General features: G+C 27.9%; 1 protein-coding gene across 9 annotated transcripts in view; it reads right to left on the bottom strand.

Moving 5' to 3' along the window:
• The window catches only part of LOC123291080 (basement membrane-specific heparan sulfate proteoglycan core protein-like), a 378,061-nt gene extending 357,374 nt beyond the window's left edge, over window positions 1-20,687 (bottom strand). For 4 of the 9 annotated variants that reach the window (XM_044871529.1, XM_044871528.1, XM_044871527.1 and 1 more), the window contains exons 1-2: window positions 20,443-20,687; window positions 19,873-20,172 (exon numbers count right to left, since the gene is read on the bottom strand). In XM_044871529.1, the coding sequence (XP_044727464.1) occupies window positions 19,873-20,037 (165 nt within the window). In that variant the 5' untranslated portion in view covers window positions 20,038-20,172; window positions 20,443-20,687. Of the gene's footprint in view, window positions 1-19,872; window positions 20,173-20,429 lie in introns of all 9 variants that reach the window. The other 5 variants (XM_044871530.1, XM_044871531.1, XM_044871533.1 and 2 more) reach the window with 3 other exon arrangements.
• Window positions 20,688-21,356: the final 669 nt, after the last annotated feature.

The raw sequence follows: 21,356 nt of genomic DNA on the forward strand, positions 1-21,356 counted from the left end.
TGAGATTATTTTTGAAAGACAAAGACCAAGACTCACCACTGCAAGACCAAGACATATTTTTGCAAGACCAAGATTAAGACTAATGCAAGACCAATACCAAGATACAATGGTCAAGATCAAGACCAAAACCAAGATAACTATGGTCTTGGTCTTGCTGATCACCTAATTTTGGTTAGACCAGAAAAGTCTCGTATGCATTTTATTATATTTGTATTATACCATACAAACCAAGACGTAAAATAGAATTATATGGAATCAATTAAATTTAAAACGCCTTTTTACGTAAAAGGTAAAAAAGGCGAATTTCCGGGTAGAAAACTTATACGTACATAGAGGTAAAAGGTAAAAAAATGTGTGTATGTAAAATTATTGTAAACGTTGTTTAGTACACGACTCGACGACATACCAACTTTACGAATTGGAATTTCATATGACATCATTTTAATATTAAAACACCGAACGTAATCTAGTTTTCTATACACGAATCTGACACTCACACACTCAACACAGATGCACATGTCTATCTATCTTCTGTTCGTTCACCAATCTCAAACAACAACATTTTTTCTTGTTCTAATTTTAAACATCATCGAATATATTTTTATTGTAAAGCACAGTTGGACGAATTAATTATAGGTTAGTGGTATAGAATTTTAAAAATCTTTTTGGCATAAATGTATTAGAAAATGTTAGAGGTGATTCCTTCTGCCATTCTTATACGAATGATTATTAAGGAAAAATTGTTGAAAAACAAAATTATTAAGCACATTACAAATCCTTCTGAAATACAGGGTGTCTTCAATTACAACCTCTCTCCCTAGTTCATAACTGGCAATCATAAAACGAGCACTTTAAATTAAAAATTTGTTCTTTATAAAAACGCAAAATTTTATTTGAAACTTTTTTTAACCCCCGAACTAAAAAAGGGAGTGTGTGTATGTCGGGATGTATGTATCTGTCTGTGGCATCATAGCGCCTAAACGGATGAACCGATTTTAATTATGTTGGCTTCATTTGAAAAGTAATATAACGGAGAGTGTTCTTAGCTATGTTTCAAGTAAGAGTTTAGGATTCCGAACTCGAAAAAACTAAAAAATTGGCGACGGTCTTCAAAATGCTATAAGGGAAAAGGTAATTTAATGGAGAGTGTTGTTCTTAATAGAAAAACAAACCACTTTTATTGGAAAACTTTTTCGGGCGAAATTTTTTCAATCCGTTTTTGCCTAAACTGTACGGTTTGCGTAACAATGTATCGAAAAAAAGGTGTTAGGTACCTTTTTAATTAATTACAACTTTCTAATTTAAAGTGTTCATCGATCCAATACCAGGTATGGAATAGAGTGAGCTTTTCATTGAGCTTGAAAACCTGGGTCAGATTTAATGTCTGCGTAAGCTGCGCACCTATAGATCCAACATTTTTTGCTTGAAACATCGATATCGATAAAATTTATTTTTCGAGTTTCAATTATATATCAACTTAAAAAATGTATAACATTCTAACTTTCCTCGATTCTAAAGCTATTATTCGGGTTTTTCAAAATGATTTAGATTAATAGTTTGAATATTCCCTTTGGATTTTCTAGTATTGTTTTATTTGATCAATTCTTGTTATAGAAAATTCAAGAAATTTTTCGAAAGTTCCAAAATTTTATAGACCATTCAGTCATACCAGTAATACACATTTTTTAAAAAGATCTTATTTTATCGAATATAGATTATAGAATACAGAGATAGTAAATAAAAAAAAGAAAACTGATTTCACCACTGTACCACATAAGTTATGGGCCCAAATTTTCCCCTTAAAACTGATAAATATTTGCTTTTTTTCTAATTTTGAAGAAGATAATACTTCAAAACAAAACCGGAAAAAAATTTCCGGTCAAACTTCTAAGTAATTTTCTGGTATGAATTTGATTCTCAATATCACCGTACTATCTAGGAGCATATGAAACATTATTTAGAACATATGAAATCTAAAAATTTGAGTTTTTTTACATTATTTTCTATTTAAAAACCAAACGGAAATGCGTGCTCAAAGGTTTGCAAAAAATAAAACTTTTTAAAGAACATTAAAATAAATAAAATATTATTTATGCAAATTAAAAATACTTTTTAGAATTTAATCTGCAAATCTAATCATAATTTTTAAAACTATTAGAGATAAGAATCCATTCAAGGACATACTTATATCTAAAATCAATATCGAGTAATTTATAATATTATTTACAATAAATGTACTTTAGAAAATAATGAATCATCGTATCGTCAATATCCAATAATAATAAATTCATAATCATATTAGTAGGAGAGTTTGCGTCCAAAGGTGTCTTATTAAAACAGAGAAATGCATAAGTAGATTCACACTATTCACAGTATCAAAATTTAAATATTACCTCTTCTTAATTAATTTTTGTTTAATAACCATTATTGGTTTTATCTGAACTATCTCAGTATATTTATTGGTATTATCATGATAATCGGGTTAATATATTATATTAGTTCCGTTCTTTTTGTCACGGTCTAAAGCCGACACTCCCTTTGGCAGTGGGAACGTTGGTAACGTCGATCTTTAATCGCAAACATTATATCATTTTATCGAAACCGTGTATAATAATTGTTTGCAAATTTTCATATCACCTAACTTAAATCGTTGATTCCTTTAAACTTTCCGGATAATTTGACAAAATGCTACGTTCAATGAGCCGTAACTCCGTAAGTATTGACTGAAGAAGAACTACATTTGTTATTTTATCAGCTTTATTTTTGGTGACTTTATTTTATATGTTTTTCGACAAAATGTATGTTTAATTTTTGATAAAATTTGCGTTAATGTTGTTGATTCAAACGTTAACAAAAATAGATAAAAATACTTATTCTTAAAAGTTTCACATTTTGCCCAACTTTATGCTAAACAGCCGTATGAAAATTGAAAATATGTGTAGAAAATGAAAATAAATATATTCGTTGTATGCGTAGCCATGGTAGCTATCGCATCCAGTGAAAAATTTTGGCGATAAAGAAGGCTGCTATGACTAATCTTCAGTTCTTTGCATGTTAATGTTATAGAAAATGTCAAATTAAAATTATTGAAAAACACTAATTAATTAAGCTTAATGCATTAAAAATTGTGAAAATAAGAAATCAAATTGCACAAATATTATTTTTCAAGTGTAAATTATCATCATTATTTATTTAAATTTGTGAGACAATAATATCAAATTTTCAATGTAAGTCATAAATGCAATCCATATAATTATATGTGCATCCATACAATTCTATAATTAAAGTAGTGTATCGTTACAATGGAAACGCCTCCAATAAAACTCGCTACATTCTCTGTGGGGTGACCATAGTGGCAACAATTCTCAGGAAAGTTTTGTCTGCCATGGTGCTGAGGACCACTTTGTCGTACTATCTATCTGTAGACACAAAATAGAAAGTTTCAATCACTCTGTAATAACACTACCTTTGTCTATCCGTACTTAGTGTAATACACCTTGGTAAAAAGAAAAATAAAAAAATTTCGTGTCTAGAACTCGAATAGCCTAATTGGTAGGGCGCTTGACATGAATCCAAGAAGCCCGGGTTCGAGTCCTGGTTCGAGTGTATTTTTTTCAATTCTCTCTTTAATTAAAAATTACTAGACAAGTATTTGTCAATAATTAGTTTACGAATGTATGTAACATATTATATATCAAAATTAGTCGAACAGACCATGATGTAAATATTGTGTGCATGATTAAATGTGAACAACAATAATAAGAAAAATAAAAAGTTTATGAACAAACTTTTTGCAATAGTTGAATAAACAATATCTTATATTATTGGTGTTGGTGCAGGGAACTTGCTTTTAAAATTATGATCTATGAAGCATTCGAGGGTATTTTTTGCATCCGAAATTTATTGGTCCTAAGCAATGCTAAATAAACTAAAACCCATTAATTATATACATTTAGCAGTCAAATGTTAATCTTTTCTCTCGTCTCCTTAAAATATTGTTTAGAGTTTTTCAAATAACATTAAAGAAAAGAAAACAAACAAAAAATTATTATTATTATACTCAAGTTTCCGCTAACAACTTTGATTCTTAAAGTCAAGCTTCTTGGCATACTCAATTGAAGCTCAAGCATGTTTCTTCTTACAATTTTGAGATGCCCAAAATTAATTTTCTAAAATAATATTATTGTAAGCTACTTCTATATATAAACTAATACAGAAATGTTACTTTGGCTTAAAAGTATTTTCTAAGAATATTAGGTTTATATAAAAGATATATCGTCGAGATCGATATTGTTCACTTAAATCTCGGGAATTCATACCCTTGAGTGAAGACTGAAGATATCCATCATATCATCTCTAGTTGAAGCAATTTATTTCCCTAAAAATATTTCTTTAGTTTCGATAATTAAGGCGCACAATATTTCTCCGATATAGTTTGTAAAAAGGATATGCTTATGATTTATTTTTAGCAAAAATATTTTGTTTGCTTTTTATGGCAAATTTTTCTTCATATACTTCTGTTGGCATGTTATGGTTACATAGATGAAGGTAGAATTTTCATAAAATAAGCTATTTTTCAACTTTGATATTTTTAACAAATGTCATTTACAAAAGTTGGGAATTTGAAATGTTGGAATATATTATTTATCTTTTTATTGATATGCTCTCGTTTTTACAAGTGGAAAAAATTTATCTGAATGATTCACTCACGCAGATTGAAACTTGATTAAATCAACACGTAAGGTAATAATTATGTTATCTCCAACTCATAAGGTCGTATGTCTTACAACGCTTGGCTTGCAAATCGCTAATCGCAAGAATACAACAGCCTTATCATATAACCTTCTAGTCTTGATTTCAGGGTCAAAGATTTTATTTAACTCATTACGAGAAATATAATGTTTTTCATGGCTACTTCTTCCATATTTATATCGACTTTCGAAATTATTTTTGCGAAATTGATTATATTTAGATTCTTGAGTCTCTAATCCAATGGGACGTTAGCTCTCTTACTAATATTTATAATAATCGTCATATACAAACAAATTTTTCAATTAACATTTGCACTTAATCCGTAATAAAAAAAATCACAGCTAGAATCTTCTTAAAATGTGATCATCTTTGAACTTTGAAATGATACCTGTTTGAAAATAAATTTTATCCAGACGCAACAATTTGTTATTTAGAAGTAATAGCCTAAAATATTTTTCTTAGGTATATTCGCAGTTAATTGATGCTAAACCTGGCACGAATTTTATTTTTGTTTGTAAAATCGTGCGATATAATCCAGTGTTTTATACTTGCAATAGCTTTTTCTGCAAAAATATTTTTTTTAGAGATTAGAGATTAGAGTACAATTAACGTGTCGTAGCGTATTTAAATCTAATGCGTTTAAAGCTTTGCAGTCATTATGCCTGCGTTGATCGGTAGATACGGTAGACCGGTAGACTAATAGTAGAATAAAATAAAAATACGCCGTTTTATCAGGATACGATAAGGTCTGCCTTTTTTGAGAATTAATATTGTAAAAAATCATTTATTTTTGGAAAACATTTGAGTTTTTATGAACCAAAAGCAACACCTAATTATAAAATTTTCAGTACAAATAAGGGTCAAACTAATCATAGACCTCAAAATAAATTAAATTTTTTTTTTTTTTTTATTTAAAAATAAATCTATAATTGTATTATTTATAATTGAAAATACATACTGTGCGCCTAAGTTCAAATGTACAATAACAGACAATAAAACGCCTACATTGTTAAAAGGTTAATTCGAAAAAAATATATAAAATAGTACGGCTGTTCAGAACAAGTATCAATAGCTTTGCCATATTATCTGGTATCAATACTAGTAAGTTTTTGTAGGTACCCCTCTTGTGATACAAATTTTGGAATTATAACTCAAACTTCAAAAGTTCAAAATTAATACGATTAACTTTTAAGGCACAAAATATTCATATCATAAGTAGTGGGCTTTTTTATAGTCTGTATAAATGAAATATATCAAGGTATACTATGTTTAGTTCCAAGTTTGTAACGCTTAAAAATATTGATTTTACGTTCAAAATTTTGTTATACATAGGTGTTCGTAAAATCACCTAAGTTATCCATTTCCAGTCGTCCGTCTGTCTGTCAACACGGTAACTAAAAAACGAAGAGATTATCTGTTTATTAAAGACTTTTTCATAAACATCACTATTTACCCGTGAGGATGCAAATTAGGACAAAACTTTGGTGTTTATTTTTCCAAAACTATGAAAGATAGGCAGTTGAAAATTTGCAGGTAGCTTCAAATAGCGGTCTTGTGAAACATTCTCGAGAAAAGAAACAAAAATCTGGAAAATGCTTTCGAATATTTTCGAAATGTTCGAAAACCCAAACAAATTCGAGCCAATGGCTTCCATAATTGTGTTGGTTTTTTATACTTTCCTAATTTGTTAAAAACAATGCAAGCACTGGCTTTCATCACTTTCTATACAAGGTATTTCAATAATTAACTATTTAATTGTTTGTTTTCGCTTGTTAATAATACAATCATAAAAGATTTTTTATGATTCTAAATATTTCATTGGCCAAATTAAAAATAGGGACTCGTTTCCGAATTATTTTTCGTTGAGACAATGGTAACTTTTATTTAGAATAACATAGACTACATTATATATTATCAGTCCAATTTACAATATTTAAATAATAAAAAATAATTTTATTATTAGTGCATTACTACAAGTTTTTTTATTTGATCTCAAAATTTTTCGAACTTGCATTCATTCTCAAGAAATTCAATCTAATTTATACAAAATTTGTTTATAATTAATACCTAAAATGTATTTTTGTATAAATTAGATTGAATCTCTTGAGAATGAAAGCAAGTTCGAAAAATTTTAAGATCAAATAAAAGAACTTGTAGTCATACACTACTAATAATTAAATTATTTTTTATAATTTAAATTATTTATTATAATATAGTATGTACTACCAAAAACCTAATATAAATTCAATTTACAATATTTGTTTTTACATTGCTTTTGTGCAGAGTCGTTTATTATACAATAACATTGGATTCTATTTTATTAATTTAAAAAAATCATAAAATTATAAACTTATAAGAAATATAAACTCTCGATTTATTATTCTTATTACCTTATGCGATGCAATGAATTCAAATTATACATAAGTATTATATTTATTCGATTTGATTACATTATTGCGCTCACCACTCTTTTGCAGAATTATCATCGCCAATTCGAGTGATGCTCATTTCATATGTTTATAACAACCGTACTAAAAACAATATTGATAATAAAAACTTTAATAAATGTTTATTATTCTTAAAATAATACCTACAATAATTTTACCAAGTAAATGAAAAAAAAAAAAGCAAATTCATTTCAATCATCTTTAAACAAAACAATTTTGATTCATTATTTAATAAAATATTTCTACAAACAATACGCATAAATGATGTATTAATATATTAACACTTTAATTTTTACACACTTAATGAGATGCATTTTACCAGTATAGACAATTCTTTCTTTCAGCTATTACTGCAATCATCTTAGGGTTACACCTCGGAATCTAACGAAATAAGCAAAATTTTTGTACAAAACTTTATTTTGATGGTACAAATGTTATCTCAAAAGTCACATATGATCACGCGTTCGCGACCTTAGATATTCAAAGTCAAACGTCTCGAAAATCAGGTTTTTGTGAACATCTCGTTTCTTTTGCCTACAATCGTATTAACATTTATTATAAAAGTTGTAGAAGAAAAAATTTTCTATAAATTTTGTATGAAACTTTTTTTTGTATGTTAAACCGTATTTGAAAAATAAGGCGCAGAAGATGGTGCGCTTAGCTTAACGTACTTCTGTGCTGGGTCACTATTTATAAATATAAGGTATTAAATAATTATTTTAGTAGTTTTTAATGAATAATTAAGGATAATAGACTGGGATTCACGATTGACCCTGTCTATTATACGGTTTTTTAACTTATTAAGGTAGTACCAGCATGGTATTTGCAGTTTCTATGTTAAAGCAATGGTACAATTTTTTTTTCGACAGAATTTAACGAAAAATTAAATTTAAGAATTTAATAATGCTTACTATTAATTCCCAAAGTTTCAGAAATTTTGACCGTTTAAAATGGGAAATAATTATAACAACGTCCCAATTTCGATCAATTTACGTCAAAATTAATATCTCGAAAGTGAAAATTAATTTCTAAATTTTTTTTTTAGAATTTTATTGTATAAACATTTTTTTCTACTTTTTCTTCAATATATAATAATATCATAAAAATAGTTGGAGAGACCGGACATTTTACATGATTTAAATGGGACATGACCCTCAAAATCGCGAACTTTGTCTTTAAATATCTCGCGATCTAAACGGTCAAAAATTATGAAATTTTAGGAATTCATAAATAAAGCTATTATAAACCCGAGAAAAAAAATTCGACCAAATCTGTCGAAAAGTGATTTCATGCTGGTACTACCTTAATGTTTATACTATACGATTGAAGGCAAAATAAACGAGATATCCACAAAAAACTGATTTTCGATACCTTTGACTTTGAATATCTAACGACCCATGCGTGTCCACATGTGACTTTTGAGGCAACATTTGTACAATCAAAATAAAGGTTTGTACAAAAAAACAGCTTATTGCGTTAGATTCCGAGGTTGACCACTTATTTTGACTCAGCTGATCGGATTATATGGTTTGTTTTGATTTTTTTTATAATTAAAATGGTCTTAGAAATTCAAACGGTTTCTCGGTTTCACCTCGGAATATAACGGAATAAGGTGAATACTTGTACAAACTTTTATTTTGATAGTACAAATATTGTCTTAAAAGTCACATATGGTCACGTGTCAACGTCCTGAGGTATTCAAGATCAAAGGTAGCAAAAATCAGTTTTTTGATAATATTTCGTTGCCATTGCCTTCCACATGTAAATAAAGGCTTGAACAAATATTCGGCTTGTTCCGTTTGATTCCGAGGTTGACCAAACCAACGCTCGATTTATTAATTTTGGCCAAAGCTTGACAACCTTCTTGCCATTTACTCTAAATGGATATCTTTTTTATTATGATAGAAAATTCTAATGAATTCTAGTGAAATTCTTTCTTAAGAAACTAGGTGCTTAAATTAGAACTATAGAACACATAATTAAGGCAGCCCTGGGAGTATATTTGCTTTTAAGTATTAGATACTTCAGATGGAAATGCTTTCTGCTACCATATGGGCCATCTTGAAGAATGGAAAAAAAGTAAAAACATTCTTCTTTGGAAGCGTTTTTTACCCAAAATTAAATTACTTGAGTCAAAGTTCACTCCACAGCGAATTTTTATTTTATTTTTTGACAAATTAAAAAAAATAACTCCATTAAGTCATCGCTGTGGGGATGCGTAAATTTCTTGCTTGTTCAAACATATTTTGACGATTTTTCAATAGCAAAATACAAAATACTCCTTTTATTTTCATTTTTCTAGAATGTCAAAGAACTTTTTTTTAAATTATCTGAGCCTTAGTTCCATCTAAAATACATGATACTATAAAATTTCTTTTACACTTTTTTTAAAAATAAATACAGATAAATTTTCCAATTTTAATATATTTTTGTATTTCCCTCTATTAATTTGATACATTTGAATAAAAAATAAATTATGAACAGATGCAAGCCTATCAAATTACAATAAAATAACGTGGTCATGGTAATATCTTTGAGAAAAGAAAAATGTTAAAAGATTTGCAATCGTTACCCAACTAGAATATTCTACACATTTTTTATACAGTGTGTTCAACTAATATAGAGTAATTTAAATTTCCCCATCTAAATACTTGTTCTAGGATGCCTTGTTAAAAAAACACAAGTAATAGTTCATCTTCTCAGAGGGGCAGTTAACTAGGCCTTGAATTTGACCTGTCTGTTAAGGTGGCCGAAAAATTAACTCTTGTTGTGTCCCCATAAAATAACAAATAATTTTTGTTAGATACATTTTTTAGTAAATTTTATAAATTGCATGGAAATGGAATGCAAACATCAATTTGAACTTGTTTGTGTATTCGACTTCTTCGAAAAAATGTTTTGAGTAGAAGTTTTATTACAAAATTTTAAAATTTAAAATTTATCCTATTATAAAATTTTAGAATTTAAAATGCGTCACAAAATTTGCACAGGTTTTACCGTTCTAAGTGATGTTACTGTATGATATGTTACAGCTATATCACTTAGAATGGTAAAACCAGTATGGGGTAAACTTTGACAAAACTTTCTTGTCCATGTCTGCAGAATACATTAGTTTTTCATTTGGTTTTCGGACGAAATTGGTTTGTTATCTGATGAAAAATAACCTTAACATACATCAGGTCCCCCTTCGAATAGAACAAGTTTTTCTAGGGTCAGTTTTTGCAAAAACACTTCATTGACGAAATATTAAAATGAAATATGAATAAAAAATCTATGAAAGATAACAGAAATGAATAATTCATTAAATTAAGATAGTACGAGCGCCAAAAAAAGTTTGAACTAGGGGTTAAATTTATGTGTACCTTATTTTCAACTTTGATGAATTTTTCATGAATGTAGACGAAAAATATGAATAAAATTTTTCGATATCTACCTTTTATTTCGAAATATTAAAAGCTAAATAATTAAACAAAATATTCTATTTTCGATATTTAATTAAGCTGTTTTCTTTCCGTAACGATTGTAATGTGAGGAACGTTTCTTACTTTGACTTAATTATATATTATGTATATTCCAACTAGTTTTCTACTTAGCTGAGAAAATTCACTCAGTTTTATCTAATATAACGGCATTTATTTTTCTAAGAAAGATACCCTTCTTCTCCTCGCCTTCCACTTTATAAAACAATTATAACTACAAAAAATTTTATTCATGATTAATTACCTCTTCTAATATTAATTAATGCTCGTAATGTTTTTATGCTTATATATAAATAAAAATACCTACGTTCAAAACATCCTTGAAGTTTTTCAGTTAAATTTTAGTATTAAAGTGCAGAGTACGGCAATAATGAAATAAAATAAAAAAATTATGTGTGTTTTTAACATAATTAATTTGTATTTTGAAGTTATGATATAATTCATAATTACATACATTTATTCTTAACAAAAAAAGATCAATTATCAAAATAAGATTTTTTTTGTGTATTTTTTTTAAGTACCATACGTTAAAAAATTAAACGAGCCTGCCCGCAACGTATAACATTTATAACTATACTAGAGTGATACCTACCCGCTTCGCTGGGTTTAAAAGTAAAGATTGATAAAGATTGCTCTCGCTTATCCCCTTTCTATAACACTCGAAATAATGGCAAGGATTGTTTTACACAGGTAAAATATATGTATGGTTTTCTATTTTTTTTAAATGTATAATAGTCGTAATTATTCATTGAGTATATCAGAAAAAAGTGCCGTGAAATATTTTATATTGAATTTTTTTTACAGAAATCTGTAATTTATGATAATGTCAAATTAAATTTATTTAATTTTTTTTTTATTAATATATCTTTATAAATTATATCTCATGTGTTATTTTGAAGTATAAGCTATATTGCTGTGCAGTTTCATTAAAAACCATTCGCTAGTTTTAGCGTGAAAGCGTAACAAACAAACAAACAAACAAGCTTTCTTTCGCATTTATAATATATAGAGATTATGACTATATTCGAGGTTTTTTCGTACAATTTTTTTCTTCGAAAATGGTATCTTTTAAAATTTTAAAAATAATGTCTAAAACTTATTTTTAACAAAATTAATATATAACTAGCTGTACCTAGCCACACTTCATTGTGGGGCATTATGGTGGCATGGAAATAGATGAGAAGTATCTAGTTTTTATGAAATTTGATAAAACCCCGATAAAAAAAAGTTCACAACTTTTAATGTACACATACATCATACCCCCTCTTATTTGGTACCAGACTTAGGTATACTTGAAAATATTCGATCATTCATCCCCACTTTCACCCCTCCCCCCATATCCTCTTGCGTCGGGGATAACGTTTTTCTAATGTAAACGGAATGCTCTTTTATTTGATACTCCACCACTTGGATATATTTGAAAATATTTGATTGTTCATGAATTGGAAAAACATGCGTTTCCATGAGAGGAAAGAAAAATATTTATAACCCGATCATTTTAGTCAAAAAACCTAATTTTGATGGTACAACTGTTGTCTGAAAAGTCACATATGATCACTTCAAGGTCAAAGGTTGCAAAAATCAGTTTTTTGTGAAAATGCCGTTTCTTTTATTAGTAGGTATTTTATAGCACCGTATTATTAGTAGTGGTTCTGTATCAAATATTCTTCGATATTTAATTTTGTGTGAAAATATTTTATATAAAATTTCAATTCTTTAATGGTTTTTCTTCGACTTTTTCTGGCGGTTCGAACTTTATATATATGTATATGGTATAGCTTTAAAGCCATTTTTTCAAATTTTTCGTATAATTTTAGATTTTCGATTAATCAAGACATTCCTAACATACTGCTTGTGAGAATAATAATTAGAATTCTCTGTAAATATTATAAATCCCATGAAATTAGAAAAAATACCCAAGTAAACATTTTGGTTAACGCCGATCTATATTTGTCTATACAATTATTTACATGGTTTTCCCATATACAAAATTTCATCCCCACTTCCACCCTCACATTTCCACAGTCTGGTAGTTAAATATAAATAAAAACCATTCTCGAAGCAGGTTGTATATTGTGCAAAAATTTGAAGTCAATTGAAGGAGAAGATTTGAGTCCATAAGCAATAATACACAAACGAACATAACATTTTTATGTATATAGATTGTTTATTTGTCGTTTTCTCGTTTTACAAATTTTACAAACTACACAAAAAAAAAGTTTCTTTAGTATTTATTACGTAATAATATAACCTAAGGTTTGCAACATGAGACAAGAATATTTATTTATTTTTTGAACTGACAATTAAATTTATAATTATTTAATGAATGCAGCACGAATGTGGAAAATTTTGTGAGGATATTTTTGAAGTGAAAACTTCTTTAGTAGCGTTGTACACTTTTTTTTGTAATGGGTAAAAAATGTTAAACTCGCGTCAGGACACGTGACCTGATCGAAAATTCGTAAGACCATGTCACAGTCAGTACACAGGTTCGCGTCCGATCACCGAAGTTAAGCAACATTGAGTACAGTCAGTACTTGGATGGGTGACCGTTTGCCTTTTTATTAAAAATATAATTTTTTTTTTTATGTGAAATTTTCTTTAACGGCATTGTACACTTTTTTGTAATGGATACCAAATGTTCGTTTATGAAATTGTCATGTTTGTGTACGATAGCCCCATAAATAAATATTGTATTCTACCACATAAATGATAGTACTTTTATACTGATAATTAAAGCAATTCGTGCAAAATTATTCCCTAACCATTCCAAAATATCAAAAATGCACAACGTTAATATTCAAGTTTTCACTTCTGCCGGCACTCCGGAGTGCAACACGTCGTTTTTTTCCTTAGTTTTCTTTATCAGCAATATAATCAATCGACCTAAAAATTCACATCCGTACTCTCTTCTCTGTTACTAAAGTCTACCGTTGACAGAAGCATCTTTAATAAGCTTCTGCAGTTTAATGTTTTGAAGATGCCGCAATAAATTTTAATGAAACAAATAAGTTTAGCGCCTATTTCAAAAGGTATCTATATTCATACAGCACACTCATGAATGATAAAATTTCTTTCTATCAATGAGTGTCATTGTTATTAATAGTTATTTTGTTAATAAATGATTTAAAACGTTTTAATTACTACAATTTTGAATATATTGATAATTATAAAAATATTTTTACAATCTCTAATATACATATATATGAAAATGTTATGTTCGTTTGTGTATTGCTTATGGATACAAAAAGTTCTGCATCGATTAATCCCAAATTTCTACACGATATACAACATGTTTTGAGGATGGTTTTTATCGATATTTAACCCCCATAGGGTAGAAGTGTGGATGAAAATTTGTACATAAAAAACCCATGTAAATAATTTTATAGACAAATACACAAGAACGTTTGCCTAAATGTCATATTATTAGTGTTTTTATTTTATGTGATTTATAATGTTTTAAAAGATAATTTTAATTATTATTCTCACAAGTAGTATGTTAGGAATGTCTCTTTATCAAAGATATTGTAATACTATTATTTTATCTATGGTCTTTATTAATCGAAAATCTGAAACTATATTTTATCGTTATACGAACAATTTGAAACAGAAGATAGAAATTCGAATTTTTTAAAAGATTTCTAAAGCAAATACAGTATAAAAGATTTTCTTACAAAATCAAATATCAAGGAATGAACACTTGATACAGAATTACTAGTATTTTACAATTCTATAAAATATCTACTGAATTTTTTTTCCTGCAATGCACGGACATGATCTTCCTACTCATGAACAATCCTATATTTTCAAATATACGCAAGTGGTGGGGTATCAAATGAGCATGACGTGTATATTATAAAACTGTTTAAAACTCTTTTATCAGGATGTTTATCAAATTTCATAAAATTTACTAGATACTTCTCATCTCATTTCCATGCAACCATAATGTGAGACAGCGAAGTGTGCCGGAGTACAGCTAGTATTCTTTAAAAATCATATTAAAATTCTTGTTTGTCAAACTTTCAAAGGTTTAAAGTATTCAATTATATTTTTTCATTCATGCGAGTTAATAATAATTTTTAAGTGTAAATAAAATAAGCACATCCACAAAAATTAATTTTTTCAATTTCAGTCAAAGAATCAGTTCTCAGTTAACTTTCGTGTAAATGCCTTTCTTCATTTTCAAGGTTTTTTTATAGTACTTTAAAAAGTGTCCAAAATTTTTTTTTCAAAGAACGTCCAGTTTTTCAGTTATTTAACGTTAAATACTCCGAATTTCACTCGCCAATAACTCGGAAAGTATTGACTTTTCGAAATATAATTAAATGAGACTTTTTGCTTAGATTTTATCGCTCTGTCGATTTCCATTTTCAATATTTTTATATATTTTTCTACACATTAGTAGGAGTGGTTACCACCCCCTGGACAAAAGCACCACTAAGCACCATATAACTTTTGGTCTAGAGGGTGAACAAAGCTTAATTCCAAATTTTCATCGAAATCGTCTTTTTTTTCCTCGTTTATTATATTATTAATTTTAATTTTAAATGAACAAAAAGAATACACATTCGAAAAAAACTTTGTTATAAACATTTTATGAGATATACCTGACAATAATTTTAAACAATACCTAGGTATGGTCTTTAAGGGTCAGACCAATAACTTCCTGGGTAATAATAATTACTTTATTCATCTCGAAGTGATTGTAGGAATCAATATTCTATAATTTAATTAATTCAATTAACTTATAAGAAGTCTCTTATTATGTTGTTATCCGCTAATTAATTAATGATACATGCTTTTTTAGTCCAAAGCATTCAGAAAACAATTAAATGGACAAAATTTAGTAAATTTCTCATGAAATAATTTTCTACAACTTATGATCAATTTCTTTTTAATCAATTTTTCCATGAGCGATTTTTTTCAAGCAAGCCTATACCATTGTTTTTGTAATTAAATTATAATTCTTCTGATTCTAATTTCGATTCGTTACCAGATCGGGGTAGATTTGAACAGATAAGTCAATGTATTTAACTACACCGATCTGTTAACCAATCGAAATAAGTATCAGAAGAAAGAAATTTAATTACGAAAATAATTGTATAGGCTTGCCTGAAAAAAAACGGTTTATGGAAAAAATTGATTCAAATCAATTTTAATAAAAGTAGCCATGAACACTTTTCGGTAGAAGAACTATGTTAGGAATGTTTAAAAAACAAACAAAAATCATAAAAAATATGTCTCATCTCGTTATCATATGGGTCGACCTTACACCGTCTCTTAGACCATCTATTTTGCTAGGCACCGATTTAATAAGATTTTCTTCACTACCAATTTAATGGGATCAATATCCTATAAAGAATATGTAATTTCAATTAATAATTTCAAGTTGATTGGATTATTTGTTCGTTCGGTAGTTTTCGCAGAACAATGAATGTACAGAAAGTACAAACTATCATTTTCATTTTAAGGGAGTTCAAAAACTTAAGTTAACATAAAGTTTTCAATTTCGTTTTTTGGGATGAAAAAATTAACTTCCTAATAAGAAGTTAACAATAACATTAATTTCAACAAAAACCAACTTTAAAGTAAAGGAATTTATATAAATTTATATTAAAAGTGAAATTAACAAATTCGTTTTTTATCTCTTGAAGATATAAATTATATAATAATTTTTATTTTGACCTGATTGACTCTCCAAATTTGTTATAAATAGATTTTTATTTTCAGCAATCTGTTTAATACCGATAAACTTGGAAAAGGTCGTCAATGCAATTAATTACTTACAGGAAAGTAATCAAATTTAAATATTACAAAAAAATTATCTTTTCTATTGTTATCAGTTAAAATATATTATTAACTTATTCAAAATATTGTTTATAATAATATATCTAATATAATTAATCGATCTATAATTATTATAGATCGTTTTATACAAAAATATATAAATAATTATATGGAATGTGTACCAAAAAATTAAAATTCTTCTAATGCAACACGGTACCAAATTTTTTATTATTCAAAATAATTAACTCATATTTTATACATGTATAAAAAATATTTATAAATAATTCAATACCGGGTGTTTCAAAATGAACCTATCCGTTTATTATGTTTATTGTCAGATTCCAAAAATAATATTCTCAGAATTATTTTTTTTTTGTCCTCCGAAAAATATATTTTTAAACATGATTAAAAACATGTAAAACAAAAATAAAACAAGTGAAAACAAACAATTGACTGAGTTAATTATTAGAATGTCATGTATAGACAGTGTTGATGACGCAATCGTTTGTTTTTTGACGACACGTAAGTAAAGAACGATATGCACTTTTATAACCACATATATTTTATATATTCCCATAATATATATACTATAAAATTTGCATCTAATTTGTACCCTCGTGGGTAAACAGTGATGTTAACAAAAAAATGTTTCAAACAAAAGTTGATTTTTTTATAAGGAACATTTTTTACACTTAAACTTTTGTTCTATTTGTAATGATTTACTAGATGGGTCCTGCGGACCCAAGACTCAATTGGCCATGTTGCTCATTTACGAACTCGACCTCACTTTTTACGTCCTGAGCACGCTGTATAAATTTCAACTTGATATCTTTTTTCGTTTTTGAGTAATCGCGATGACAGACGGACAGACAACAGACAGGCAGACAACCGGAAATGGACTAATTAGGTGATTTTATGAACACCTATACCAAAATTTTGTTCGTAGCATCAATATTTTTAAGCGTTACAAACTTGGGACTAAACCTAGTATACCTTGATATATTTCATATACAGGGTAAAAAATGAAGTAAATATTGTTGTATTTAATTTTTTTAACCAGAATTATAAAGAATTCCTTGGGAAATACGTAGAAAGTAAGATATACAAAAATTAAAATTTCTGCACTACTATGGTTGCAATTAAAAAGATATTATAAAAATAGAGTGAAAAAGTGCCTATGCTAGCCATAAATGATCACGTCAACATAGAGGAAATAATTCGGTAGTTTGGTAACGTACTCTATTTGGTCGCGCACTCTATTCTTATAATATCTCTATGGTTGTAACTGATAGTACCTTCCCCATATTTTTATGATTTCCTCTCAAAACTGGATATAAAACTTACATTTTTTGAATATTAAAATTGAGTATTCAAAGCAGGTTGGTTTCATTAACTTGCCCAATTCTGCAAGTTTCTTAACCCTGAAATATTTCATATTTTGTTATTTGTAGTACATTCCAGTTTGTTTAAACTTCGGCTTTTATCATTTCGATATCTGATGCAGCGCGCGTTATTAATGTTTTCTTTATTTTTTGCATCTTTGGTTAGTCTTTAGCACAGTAATATCGTAATAGCATAGAATTAAAATTTCTTTTGCCTCTAACTTTTCTATAACTAATTATTCAAGAAGATAGAAGTTATGAATTCCATCTTTTGTGTAAGCTATCTTAAGAACCAATCAATCGATTTCATGTGGTTGAAGAGAGAAATAGATGCCTTTTCAAATTAGGTATAACAAAGTAGGGAGTGTCATTTAAAATTTTAAAGTTGGGGTGTCTAAGGGTGAAGGGATGAAACCTAAAATTCTCTAGGTACCATTTTGAACTTCCCCCTCGATATCTAAATCAACGTGTTTTCACTCAAAACAATAATCACATCAGGTCAAGAGTTATGAAGGGTGGATACTTTTGACATGAACACACTGTATGTGACGATTAACCACACTAAGAATGTGACTTACTGTTGCAAATATTTTAGAATTGAGTCTATTTCATTAAAATTTTAAATTAAGACTAAATAAAATGATGCTTTCCAAGAAGATTTGAAATTTATTCCAATTTTGATTTTAATATCTTACTGATGTAACATTTTGTTTATGCAGGTCTGTTAGTCGTCAAATTTTTGACGCAAGATAAAATTAGTAATCTTTTCTACAAAGATCTTATCCAAAAAATTTTTAACTCTTTAATGCAGTAAATCTTTGTTACTTAAATTTTAAACTAACACTAAAAAACTCTATGTAAAAAAATATGGTGGAAGCGTCGCGTCGTGAAGAAAAAACAATTTAGTTTTACAACTATGACCAAAGTTTTACAAAATAAATTTAGCATTTTGATTTTTTTAATCAAATAATTTTTATTTTCAACCAGTTATTGACACTCTACCCTTTTTTTTTTTAAAGTGACTATTTATTTTGGGTATGTCTGTGGCATCTATGGGAGATCTAGAACATCGAATAATTCAAGCTTATAGACCTTGGATGGCCTTATGAAACCACCATAAGTACGGCAACAAATCGAGCGTGGAAGTCCAGACCTATGGCTGCCTAAGCGTTAAAAAATAAGATAATTTTGAAGAAAATTTTATTTTCAATAGAAGCTCAAACACTTTTAAAATATGCATAAATATAGTGGACCTATAGTGGACTAAAGTATAGTATACTATAGTATCCGTACAGTGGACCTAAAAAAATATTTTTTTGGATTAAAATTAAATACAAAATTATTAAATACGTTTATATTTTATTTATTCAAAATTTCGCACTCTAAAAAAACAGTTTGGAGCGTTTAATTTAGTCACCTTGCATAGATATTTCCTGGTTTTCTCTAGATATGTCACGTGCGAATTCAACTAACGACAGACAATATTTAAGGTATACTACTAAATACCCAGAATGTTTTATTTAATTTTAGAATTCTCAAATGGAATTATACAATTTTATTATTATTTAAAACAACAAAAATCAATTTATATATTATAAAAGTTTAGTTTAGTATTGTCATCATAGAAAATATGTAAATTTTGACTAATTGAATATGAAAAAATGCATATAAACTAATATAATTAATTATATTTCTATCATAATTTTTTTGAATCTGTCAATTAAGAGATTAGTAAATTATATTTTTTACTTTTAAATAACTAATCAATCAATTAAAAATACTTTTAGATTTCACTTTATATGATAATTTAATACCATACAAGTTTTTTTTTAAGTTTTCCGTTGAAATTACCGGAAAATCAAATTTATTACACACAGAGTTTATTTAAACATACTATTTATGGAAAAAATTTAAAAGTTTTTTTTTTCTTATCAGAAAAATGAATATTTACACAAAAAAATTTAAAAAAATCCATTCGAGTAATTAAATTATTTTTTAATGAATTTAAAAGAAATTGAAACTTACCTCAGTATTTGCAGCATAAACAGATTCCGTTAACAATACAAAACAAATTAATATGCAAAAAACTGAAGACACATGATTCCATTTTATATGAAATGCACTATATTTTTTATTGTTTATGGGTAATAATTTAGTTCTAATTCGAGGTATCACACAATTTTCCAACATAATAAATGTTTTTCGAAAAATCAATCCAAAAAAATTTCACTATTTTTACAAAAATTTATTTTTTTCCAAAAAAAAATAAACTAAAAAGTCTTATAAACTATGGTCGCACATTATTACAACACTAAATATTTGTCTCTGGAAAAAAAATAGGGGGAGGATATTAAAAGACAATTAAAAATAATTAAAATTGATTGTTAGTAATTTAAAAATGTTTTTTTTGGGGTATCTGAAAAAAAGAGGGTAAAATTTTTATTTATTTGGGACTGATTAGTATTGTTATTCAAGCAGGTTATAATGGATTATGAAGAAGATAAAGATATATTGTTGAAGCGAATTTTTGATTTTGGGGATTGTTGAAAGAACTTTTTTTTTAAAAGTGTGAATAGAGGAACCTTCACTTCTCACCGGCGAGTTGCGATGCACTGTCGGAGCGGCGTTTGGCCGTGCCGATGCCTCTGATGATGATGACTTGTGTGTGAATGTGTATGGTTATGTGTATATATTTTGCTGCTTGAGTCAGTCTATTCGAATAGAGTAGACTACGGACTACTAAGTCAGTAACAAATGTTGTTCAACTCTCTCAGTTCAGTTTCAGTTTGTTGTCGCTCGCTCGTTGGGATGAATAACTGATATTATTTGTGCTGATGTTACTACTAACAGTCCGCGTGCAATGCCTATACTAAAAAGTTTTTCAACAAAACTTCTCAACAACTACATATACTACAATGGATCATGAATGTGTGGTGTATGTATGTATGTATGTATATACGTACGAATGTATGTATACCTATAAAGCTATACAAGTATACGACATACATAAGTATTGTATACCACCAGCATATTATACAAAAATCAAACACAACTGATCATCGCATCGGCACATATTAATACAAAAATCTTTTTAAATACATGCCAATATTTCATCTATAATTCTTTTATTCTGTTCCCCTACGTTTAAGAAGTTTACTACCAATAGATGCGTTGAGATTCAATAGTTTTTAAGGTTTGAACTCATAGGCGTACCTACAGCCCCTTTGTATATCATTTCCGCAATAAATGAGCAACTTAAAAAAATCGCTGGATTAATATATTTGTCGCATACCTTCAGTAGATCCAAAACGTTCGACATTTTTAGGAAAATCACCCATTTGGATCCACAATTATGAATTTTCATCACAAAGTCGTAATCAATAATCTCTAAAACTCAAGAATAGCGATTTTAGTTCAATTCCATTAAATATAGCAATTTCCATAAAAATTCCCCACTATGGACTCTCCATTTGTAATTTTCAAATTTTATATCAGAAACGTGATCAGCG

The sequence above is a fragment of the Chrysoperla carnea genome, chromosome 1 (assembly GCF_905475395.1).
Source record: "Chrysoperla carnea chromosome 1, inChrCarn1.1, whole genome shotgun sequence".
Lineage (NCBI taxonomy): Eukaryota > Metazoa > Arthropoda > Insecta > Neuroptera > Chrysopidae > Chrysoperla > Chrysoperla carnea.